At 35.8% G+C, this 11,134-nt stretch overlaps 1 protein-coding gene across 10 annotated transcripts in view; it reads left to right on the top strand.

Moving 5' to 3' along the window:
- The window catches only part of ARHGEF28 (Rho guanine nucleotide exchange factor 28), a 235,204-nt gene that overhangs the window by 145,277 nt on the left and 78,793 nt on the right, over positions 1–11,134 (top strand). For all 10 annotated transcript variants that reach the window (XM_081826744.1, XM_081826748.1, XM_081826746.1 and 7 more), the window contains 4 exons: positions 1,215–1,326; positions 5,155–5,197; positions 10,193–10,316; positions 10,650–10,782. In XM_081826744.1, the coding sequence (XP_081682870.1) occupies positions 1,215–1,326; positions 5,155–5,197; positions 10,193–10,316; positions 10,650–10,782 (412 nt within the window). The remainder of the gene's footprint in view (positions 1–1,214; positions 1,327–5,154; positions 5,198–10,192; positions 10,317–10,649; positions 10,783–11,134) is intronic.

Raw genomic sequence — 11,134 nt, 5'->3', positions numbered from 1 at the left:
GAAAAATAATTACTATACATAATTTACATGCAGAGGGTGACATTTGGCTCTGGCCCTCTGTGACTAGTCACCGTTAGGGGTATAGGACAGCTCAAGCTGTCTGATGTCTAGAACCAGTGGGCCCTCCCTAAGAAGACATTCAGGAGCCAAGGCCCAAGGCCCTTTGTGACGGGGGCAGGCTTCTGTTTCAGCTTTCCTCCAGGCTTGTTAACTAAACCAGTGGACTTAGGGAAACTTTATGTTTTCACTTAGGGAGAATAGAAGCTATCAGTGCTTGTGAAGGATAGTTGCTAATGGCTTAATTTTAGTAACAAATTTTGCATGACTTTATTTTATCTCTGAGTGATATCTTAAAAACAGATGAGTGGGATCAATCAAAAGGCCACTAGGACCCTATTGGATGAGAGTCAGGTACCATAAATGGCTTTATTGGTGTTCTGTTGCATATTCATTTAAATTTTCCAGAACATGTAAGATAACCATGTTTTAATTATCTTGCCATCTTACATTGTCACATATGTTGCAAATATAATGACAGAAACAGTATGTAATTGTGAAAACAGTAACAAAAATATAGGTCACTTAAAAAAATTAAAGTACATAAATCAGTGAAATTCAGATACCATCTCAGGAAGTGCTATATGGAAAGCTTTTTGAAAGGTGGGCACAGACTGGGAGGAATTGTACATTGACCTGATGCATTCTTCCTGAGAGGCTGCAGCTAACATTATAAATTTAAATAGCTGTCTGGGTGTTAAAAAAAACTCTTGTAAGTGTCAATTCTTCTAACTTCTAATAATTATGAAATAAAAAGGTATCAATTAATATGGAATTTTGCTTGGATACTACAGTGTAAAATACCAAAAAACAAAAACAAAACACCCCTGATAACAGAGGTGAAAAAAAGTGGCTAATTGTTGAATATGCAGAGAAAAAATCATTTGACATAATTTTTCACTTTCAACCAACTTGATTAGAATATCATAATTGCATTTTAAAGTATATATAGGGCAGGAAGCTCAAGTTTACTAATGTGTTGAAAAGACAATAAAATTTTAAAAGTTGTGATAGGCGAAGAAAAAGAATGAGATTACATCAGTAAGATTCACATTGACTTTTTACGGAGATGCTATTTCAATAACATTTGTGGTGAACATATGCTTTCAAATCCGCTGTAGAATTTTTTTTAAAAACTTTGGTATGATTTCTTTTAGGAATCCTTGCTTTCTGGAGTCCGCTCACGTTCTTACTCCTGCTCATCACCCAAAATTTCTTTAGGAAAAACTCGGTTGGTGCGTGATTTTACAGTGTGCCATTCTAGTGAAGGTAAGCATTCTTTACCATTTGGTTTGAGAGCATTCTATTCCAGGGCAGATTTTCAGTTAGCAAAAGTATATAAAATATACAAAAGTAGCAGGCAATTTTCAATTCCATTTTCATAATTGATTTTTCTAGGCTTAGCAAAATCCTTTTCTCATTGGATATTAGTCAAGATATAGATTTCATTTTGATGAAAATACACATAGGTACACACTTCTCTGTTGCTTTATTTTTTGAACAAAGTGTTTTCCTCAAGGACAATGGAAATGAGAATTTATTCTAGGTTCATTATTATGAGAGCTTTAGAGGATTTTCAGGAAATCATAAAAAATTACTTTGCCCTATGTGTAAATTGCTGAAATCTAACTAAAACAAAGCGCAGCAAAATAGATTTGTTCCCTTTCTGTATTTAGCAAGGGACTTGAGAGAGTGGTAGTAAAAGAAGAGTTGAAACATCAGTAAATATATGTCAGCATTCTTTGGGGCAATGTAAACAATCAGAACTAAAACTTTGATACAATAGAAGTTTAATTTATACATCTTTAGAAAGTGTGCACATCATAAGCCTACAGCTTGACAGATTTTTCAAAACTGAATTCAGATTAATAAACAGAATAATTATGGGCAACTCAGAGCTGCCCTTATATCTCCTTTCAGCCACAATTCCAATTTTTGACTTTATTTTGAAACAAAGGTATTTCTGTACATAATATATTTTGTAGTAATTATATTTAAAGGCATATTTGGTAGTATTCATGTCCATATGTAATATAAAGCATTATAATAAAATGTTTCTTAGTATATTAATGCTTCACTTGTCTATTATCCTTAAGAGTCTTAAAAGCCTCAGAAAGCAAGATGTGCCCAAGTATTTGTAGTTTCCTATTATAGAATATTTAAAATAGAATTTATTTCACAAGTCTTTTTCTCTTCTTTTTTTACTTATTCTTTGTTACATTGTTGTTGACATTTTTATGCCATGTGAAGCAGTACTGAAAACAGAATCTTTATGGTTGGAACTGCCATCCTAAAACAATGACTTACATATGGGAGATGTTCAATAATTATTTGTTGAATGAATGCACCAGACAAGATACATAGAGCACAAAACAGGTGCTAGGTTTTGTTTTGTTGTTGTTGTTGTTTTCCTTTTTCTTTCTGGGAATCCTTGCTGGAAGAGGAGAAAGCAAGACTGATAATAAACATGATTTAAATTTTCGGAATGTGGAATGGAGAAAAGGACTAAGAGAAAGAAAAGATACAGCCAACTTGAGAGGACAGGAAAAAGATGGATTAAACTTGCCCTGTTTTTTTTTTTTTTTATGTATAAATAGATATATAGATATATCATGAATCTTTCTGGGATCTCCAGGTCTCCTTAACCTTGGTTTAGGTTAGGATTCCTTTAATGGCACCTTGACATCTTTTCACTGATGGTCCTAGATAGGGAACTAACTTCATAACTTAACTATTTAGAAAATGCTTCTAAGTCTTTATAATGTGCAAAATGGCAGCCTTGCCATTATATCTGTAGTGTGACTAGTTTTTAAAGTCAGAGATGAACCATGAGAGACTATGGACTCTGAGAAACAAACATGGTTTTAGAGGGGAGGGGGGAGGGTGGATAGGTTAGCCCGGTGATGGGTATTAAGGAGGGCACGTGATGGGTATTAAGGAGGGCACGTATTGCATGGAGCACTGGGTGTTATACGCAAACAATGGATTGTGGATCACCACATCAAAAACTAATGATGTATTGTATGGTGACTAACATAACATAATAAAATTAAAAAAAAAAAAAAAAGAAAATTCAGGCCAAAAAAAAAAATAAAGTCAGTTCAGAAGTTTGAAGTTGTTGACCAGATGACTGAGAGGAAATGGATTGTTTATAAGGGAAAAAAGCCCCGATTTATGAATTCTTTAATGAATAAGGAAGGGTATCTGCCTTACATACAATCCTTAAATCTTTACATTTGAGTTAGAATAAAAAAACTGACATCAATTCCTTTGGCTTTTCTGTTAATAAAATCTTACCTTTAGACAGTATATTTAAAAATAGGGCTATTTCAATGAAGTTTCATCTCCAGAAGGTAAGAATCACAAATAGGCAATGTAGGTTGAAGCTACATAATAAATGTACAAGATTCCAATGCGTAAACCATAGGTATATGAAGAATAAATTAGCTCTTAAAGAAGAGGGAACAGTTTTAACTCTGTGCGTCTGTGTGTAGGTGTGATCAAAGCACAAGAGTGAAAGCTTGACTAGTTCAAAGATGTGATGCTTCATTGTTTAGTTCATTTAGATTAATCAAAGTTAAATTGACATTTACATTACTTTAAGTTCCTTCACGATGTGTTTGGAATAGTCCTAAAAATTTTCTCTATTTGAACAGAATCCAAGTCTCCTTTCACCCCAGTTGGAAGCTCCTATATATGAGCTATAAACTAGATATACAAAATAGGATAGTGTTTTAGCCCTCTGTATTCTTATTTGTGATGTTTTCTCATCTTTGTCACTTCCAAGAGGTTACTTATTATCATTTCTCATGGTTTTTTGGGGGTGCCAAGGGTACAATGATGTGGCAACATTATTTAATGCTTGTATATACAAAACAAAATCCTATCCTGTAATTTCCTCTGGTACGTTGTGTGTTTAGATAGACAGGAATATTCTCAATAATTACAACCTTACCAAGAAGGACAAAAGTGTTTTACTTTTAAGAATTTGAGGAGTGAAGTGAATGTACTTCTGAAAATCATTGTGCACTGTTAGATGGAATCCTATTAGACTTTGTCCAGTTGCCTGAGGCTGGTTCCATTAGTTTATTAGCTTGATTATCTTGGACATGTGGCTTAATCTCTTGGCATCTCAGCATGTTTACAACAAGCATAATGATTTCTGCTCATGAATTAATTTGAGGAATATTTAATATTTATGGCAATAAAATCCTCCAAATTCTTCCAAAGTAGATTTTTTGTTACATACGAGATAGCATTAGATTGAACATTGATATTTACACATTTCAGGGGATATGTGTAAATTAGTTTTCCTCCTTATGTATCTGATGCACTTTCCTTTGCAAACTGGTTTTGCCTCTTCACTCTTCTGGACTGTGGTGGTAAAGGAATAGTCCCTGCTCTGTAGATGATGTGCTCTACAGTGTCCTCTCCCTCCTTCAGTTCTTGCTCACTCTCTAAATGTGTCTCTGCTCTGATGAGCACTCCACTTCTGGAAACAAGATGGTGCTCAGCTTCTTGCCTGAGACTGTTCCTTCTATCTCCCATCTCCCTTACCCCCAGGTCCAGGGGGGAAAGTGAATCTCCCTTTCCTACCACAAAGCACATCTCTGAAGTGGCTGCTGCTAGGATTTTATGAAGTCATTGCAGCTATATTAAAATGGACTCTTCCTTATGCTGGCCTTCAAGACTTTTCTTTTGAGCTTCCCTAAAAGGCAGCTAACATATGGATTGATTCTGTATGTTAGGGAATCAGTATTACAAGTAAGGGATGAAAGCTCTAATGAGAAATATCCAAAGTGACAGAACTAATTTTCTGCAATGCTGAAAATGTTTGCTGCCTCCTGCTGATGCCAACTTCATAAAGTCATTAAATGTTGCCACATAGTGGCCTCTCCCCGTTCTCTCCAAACTAGGGACGGTGATAAAGATACCCAGAGCAATGCCCTGCTTACATAAAATGACTTATTTTCTCATTATTTTCTAACTGGTGGTGTGAATAATGATAAAATACAGTTGAGCGTGTGCATTTTAGACTAACACATAACTGCTAGTTTGTCTGCCTCAGTTTTCATTTTATTGTTCTGTGTCTTGTAGAGCAAAGAGCTTACAGCTTACCGGAGCCACCAAGAGAAAAAAGGTATTTTAACTGTTCCAGTTTTCCTGAGGGTCTGCTTGCTATCTTTGGAAATATTTGCACATGAATTTTGAGATCTGTTCAATAGTTTGTGAGAGGTTTCTGTGTAATGAGCCTGCCTGAATGCTTTGCTCCCTTTGTGATCTGTATGACAGCCTGTTCCTGTGAGTCCCCAGATGTGCAGATCTTAGGACTGGGGACAGAGTATTCTCTTTTGGGTTATTTTCAAAGACAAACACCTCCAATGTCCTGGACCAATGAGAGCAACAGGGTGAGGATCACCTGCTTTAGAAAGGCATTAGGTTCTTGCTAAGTCTGCCTGCCATGACAAGAAGACTTGCTATGGGAACAGGCCCCTGGTTGGTCTGATGTAGAAAGTACATAACCACCTCTGCTATCTCCTTATGGAATATTGCTTAGAGTGGTTGGTTAACTTCGAAAGAAAGAATAAGTGATAGAGAAAGTATTTTAAGCATTCACAGTTTTCTGGTTGATAGGCAGATCTGAAAGCTTGAAACCTCAGCTTCTCTTTTCCCCAGAAGGCAAAACTGTTGCTGGAGTCAGGCTTGGGAAGCTGACCAGCAAGCAGGCAGGATTGTTGAGTTCTACTGGTCTTGAGTAACTGCTTATAAGTCACACTGTGAAATAGTCCTGGGGTTATGTGCAAAACCAGTGCCAGAAATGACATAAATGTTTGGCTTGAAGACACAATGTGAAAAAGAGTGAAAATGACTTTAATTTGGGTCATAATAATGCTAAAACTTTGGAACTTTTTAATATATATCAAGATGGACTATTTTGTTTTAAATTTTAGAAAAAAAAGGGGGCGCCCAGGTGGCTCATTCGGTTAAGCCTCTGACTTTTGATTTTGGCTCAGGTCATGATCTCAGGGTCGTGTGATCGGGCCCCAGGTCAGTTTCCGTGCTCAATGGGGAGTCTGCTTAAGATTCTCTCCCTGCCCCTTTCCCCGCTCTCTCTCTCTAAAAATAAATAAATCTTTAATTCCTTAAAAAAAAAAAAGTATCACTAAGAAAAAGCCTCCATTTGTTCATTCCTATTTTGTTGGAGACCAGAATAGAAATTTTCAAGTGATACAAATAGGAAGACTAAGGATACCCTTTATTGATAGGATGATGATGAAGAGGACATGGCCATGATGGGGATAGTGATGATAGCAAAAGCAGCAATAACTGACCTATTGGGTGTTTTTACATTTACACTGGGTACATTGGGTACTCAGGTTTAGGCAGATTACTCAGTTGTGGAATTTGATCATCATCTTGGTTATCATTTTGGTTAATAGTCTTCTCCCTGTTATCTTTTTAATTATTGGAGAAGTAATGGACTAATGTAAAGATTTTTTTTCAATCAAAAATATTTATTCTCCATTAGGAGAGGGACGTAAGACTGAAAAAGCCAGTGTCATAATTGGTTAAATATTAGCCTATAAAATATTTTAACTTGGATGGTATGTGTAAGGAGTATCCCTTTCTTATTTCTTATTTTGTCACTTCTGTTTTTTCTCTTCTTTAGTCCGTGTTGGTCTACATCCTGAAAGCATCTGACTTTCTCAGTCATATTCCCTGGTGTATCTTGTGGAGTAGATCTTTCATTTATTTAGTCTGTGCACAATACCTTATTGGATGTTCTAGTAGGATCCCTGGCCATTGCTAATGCTTTGCTCTAGTCATGTTGAACTTGAGGGATCTGCCTTCTTTGGAATTCTCTTATTTATATTAATCACTTAGTTTCTGGGAAAGAATGCAGACAGGTAAAAGGGGGATCACTCCAGACTTTGTAGGATCTTTTCTGTAGGAACACACACTTCATCTCTATCAATTTTTTTTAAGTACAAAATATAGTAGTATTTAATTCTCCAAAAATGTTAGTTTATACAGTAGCTGACAAATACAGTTTAATACTTTCAATATAAGTATATAATTCTTTGTTTTAAGTTTTTACTTAAATTCCAGTTAGTTAACATACATTGTAGTATTAGTTTCAGGGTGTACCAACTTCTTTTTTAAATTAAAAAAATTTTTTTTACAGGGTGTACCAACTTCTTAACAATTATATGGCATGACTGTTTTTTATTGACACTATCTGTCTTAAATGTGTTACATTTATTACTTGATCTATTTTTTAAAAAATGAGCATCTGAATGTCCAGAAAAGTCTCATTGTGTCTATTTTCAGTTTGGATATTGGGAATTCCTTTTAATACTTAGATATTCAGTTCTCTGAAAAATAAGTTACAGATATTACAGGTTTAAAGATTAAGATGAGGAGGATCCATATTCTTAAGATACTTAAAATCTTCACTGAAAAGGTAATGCCATGAGAATCTCTGAGGAATGGGGTTTGTAAAACTATTTTGAAGATGATTTCATTGGTCATCAAATTGATGATAGAGTTTAGGCATCTTGTTCTGGGATTTGAAAAGAGTTTAAATGAATTTTTTTTTCCAGATTCTTATAAATTGAAAAGCTTTTTAAAATCTGTTGTGAAATTAGTTGGCAATTTTTCCCTTCTTAGTTCTTCCTTAACATAACTAATTGTAACATAGGTGAATATAGTATTGTTAGATTTGAAACATGGAATCAACCAGCCTTCTACATTTGCCCAGAGGTTATACTATGTTATTCATTTTTGTAATGTGACAGTGGATCATGTCCATGATATTCACATTTCTACCATGTGGGATGGCCATTCTTAGTTTTTAATATTGAGTGTTTCAGTATTTTTTTGTTTACTTGGTCATGTCTCAGGTTTTCTCAGCCTTTAAGTTTAAAGAGTAAGTGGTATGATTTTATGTCATTTTGTAGTAATATATAGGATATAGGAAAATTGTGATCCACTTAAAGGTTTTAGATCAAAACTGAAACATTGTTTTTGATATGGTCTTCTGTAGCATAGGGAATTGGGAAAAGAGTTGGATAAACAGAATTTTCTTTTATTTAAGAGAGTAGAGGGGCAGCTGGGTGGCTCAGTGGGTTAAGGCTTCAACTCTTGATTTTTGGCTCAGGTCATGATCCTCAGGGTCGTGAGATCGAGCCCCCGATCGGTTTCTGTGCTTAGTGGGGAGTCTGCTTGAGATCCTCACCCTTTGCCCCTACCCCCACTCGCACTCTCATGCTCACTAGTGCTCTCTCTCAAATAAATAAATCTTCTTTAAAAAAAAAAAAAAGATCTTTAAGAGAGTAGAGTTGTGTTTCTGCTGGGAGGTAGGTAGCGGGGAGGACTTCTTAGCATTCTTTAATTCTGTGACTAAGGTCTCCTCACCAGATTGTTCTTGACATAGACATTGGAAGGCACTTGGGATCACAGAAGATGTTCCAGAGACCATTCTTTCTAAGGTCTCAAATTTGTTTTTCTCCTCCATTCCAAAAGTGAGTCTGTTGAATAATATGTCATGAGTTTTGCAAATTAGGATGCTTAAGAAACAAGAGGTATGGAAATTTATAAATATGTTAACCAGTCAGTTATCTAGGGAGGTGGCTGTGGAAGTAGAAAGGAAATAACAAAGTATATAAGTTCCTTTTGTGACTCTGAGTAGTCATAGGGTACCTTCAGTTCCATCTGCCCTCTTTCCTTTCTAGCTTTTTGAGCTGTTTTCTCTAGGTAGCAAACCCACTTTTACTTATTGTGCCGAATTCGAGTTAGCAGGACATACACTGTCCTGCCTGTGCCTTTAGATCTGCATGACCAAGAGGCACCTCTGAAGCCATTTATCATCTTTTCTAAATGCATTCATAGGTTTGAACTCTCGATTATTTTACACAAATAATTATATTATTAATAATCTATATCTAATATAAATAACTAACTTAAAATTCCATTTAATATGTATCAGGTAAGTACATATTATATTTAAGTGTGGGAAGGGGCTTAGAAATAATTGTAAGTCTAATAAGCCTGTCATTAATCAGATGAAAAAAACTGAAGTCCTAAGATTTGTCATTGAACTCATTGTCACAAAATGTGATCATATATTTTGGTGATTATCAGTAATATGATAGCTTTTGAAAAGTATATCCCAGTGATGAATGTTATTCATCTAATGTGGATGAATGAGAAGTTTGGGAAGTGGGAGAGACTTTGGTTATAGAATGTTCCACAGAAGCGTTACTTGGTTTTACATGATATTTGGTTGATCTTTAATATATTCTCTCTCTCTTTCTGTCTCTCTCTTTTTGTAATAATGTTAGAAATATAAGGCTATTAGAAAATTTCAGGGGAAATAGAACTTGTCATAGATAGGACTTGTTTTTTTCTAAAGAATGATTATATGGCTTAGGGGAATATAAATGTTCAGTGTGTTCACAGATTGGATACCATTATCTTTAGCTTGCCTTTTATTGTGGGGAAGTATCAACAGCCTTCTCTCTTTTACAACCTAGGGAGTCTCAGATTGCAAATAGCCTGGTTGAGTGGGAAAGACTGAACCAAGAGCCAGGCAGTCTGTTTCTCAAGCTGTATTATCAAAGGAAATGTGTATCTTCTGAGTATTATCTCTATGTTCCAAAAATAAATAAAATCCAGTTTCCTATTACTGGTTATTTGCCTTCTCTGTGCCTTGGAAATTTCTGTTGGCATAGCAAATAGGGAGATGAGTGTTTGCAGACTAAAATTCTAAGTTTTCCTTTATTTCTCTAGTATTGTATTATGAAAAATTTAAAGTATACAGAAAAGTTGAAGGAATTATATGCTGAATACCCATGTCTACCACTTAGATTTTATAATTGATAACATTGTGAGATGGTTGCTTTATCATCCATCCATCTGTTATCCATCTATAAGATACATTTTTAGTAGATTGTATCTTTATCTTTAGAATAACCATTAAAACCTGAGAAAAAAGTGTATATACACACATGTGTGTGTGCATATATATATGTGTGTGTGTGTGTGTGTGTGTGTGTATATATATATATTATATATTGTTTTTTATTCCCTCTTTAAGTCCTGGTAAGCCATGGTAACAGATTCTTTTTTATAGAATTCAGGAAGAAGAATGGGATAAATACATTATACCTGCCAAGTCAGAGTCTGAAAAATACAAAGTGAGCCGAACTTTCAGCTTCCTCATGAATAGGATGACAAGCCCTCGGAATAAATCTAAGGTAATTAAAGTTGTGTTTAAAATGTAGCTGGTTCTGTTTTTCAGCAGTTAGTATGGTTTCCACTTGCCCTTTAAAGTCACTGATCTTAGATTTTTGTACACACATACTCGAAGACCTCTACATTTGTTATGGAATGTCGTCCAAGTCATTAGAAGTACGAGACAACGGTAGGCTGGCCATGATTCATTTTGGCATTACTGCACTCCTCCGTGTGCGGTCCTTACATTCAGACAGAAAATGTAGAGACTTTGTATGGCTTCCGTAAGTACTTTGGCGCTCAGCATTTGTCTTTTCTCATTTCTCCCCACTTGGCTGTTGCTGTTGTATCTGAAGACAAAAAGCAAGGATGCCAAAGACAAAGAGAAACTGAGCCGCCATCAGTTTGTCCCTGGAACATTCTCTGGGGTTCTACAGTGTTCGGTTTGTGATAAAACGCTCCTGGGGAAGGAGTCATTCCAGTGTTCCAGTAAGTTCTTGGGCCCAACGTGTGCGGTCTTTGCATTTTGCGTCCCCAGACAGTAAAGTGCCCCATGAAAATAGGGCCATTGTTTTTTGTTTTATGTTTTTTCAAAGATTTATTTGTTTATTTTAGGAGTAGGGACAGAGGGAGAGGGAGAGAGAGTCTTAAGCCGACTCTGTGCTGAGCATGGAGCTCGATGCGGGGCTCAATCTTATGACCCTGAAATCATGACCTGAGCCGAAACTACGAGTCAGATGCTCAACTGACTGTACCACCCAGGCCCCCGGAGAGTAGGGGCATTGTTAAGCATCTTTACATAAACCTTCACTGTAGCGCTGCCCATGTGATTTGACAACTT

The sequence above is a fragment of the Leptonychotes weddellii genome, chromosome 7 (assembly GCF_054177405.1).
Source record: "Leptonychotes weddellii isolate Sample4059 chromosome 7, ASM5417740v2, whole genome shotgun sequence".
NCBI lineage: Eukaryota > Metazoa > Chordata > Mammalia > Carnivora > Phocidae > Leptonychotes > Leptonychotes weddellii.
Note: the sequence above shows the minus strand (reverse complement) of the source record. Positions and strands in the feature narration are given on the sequence as shown.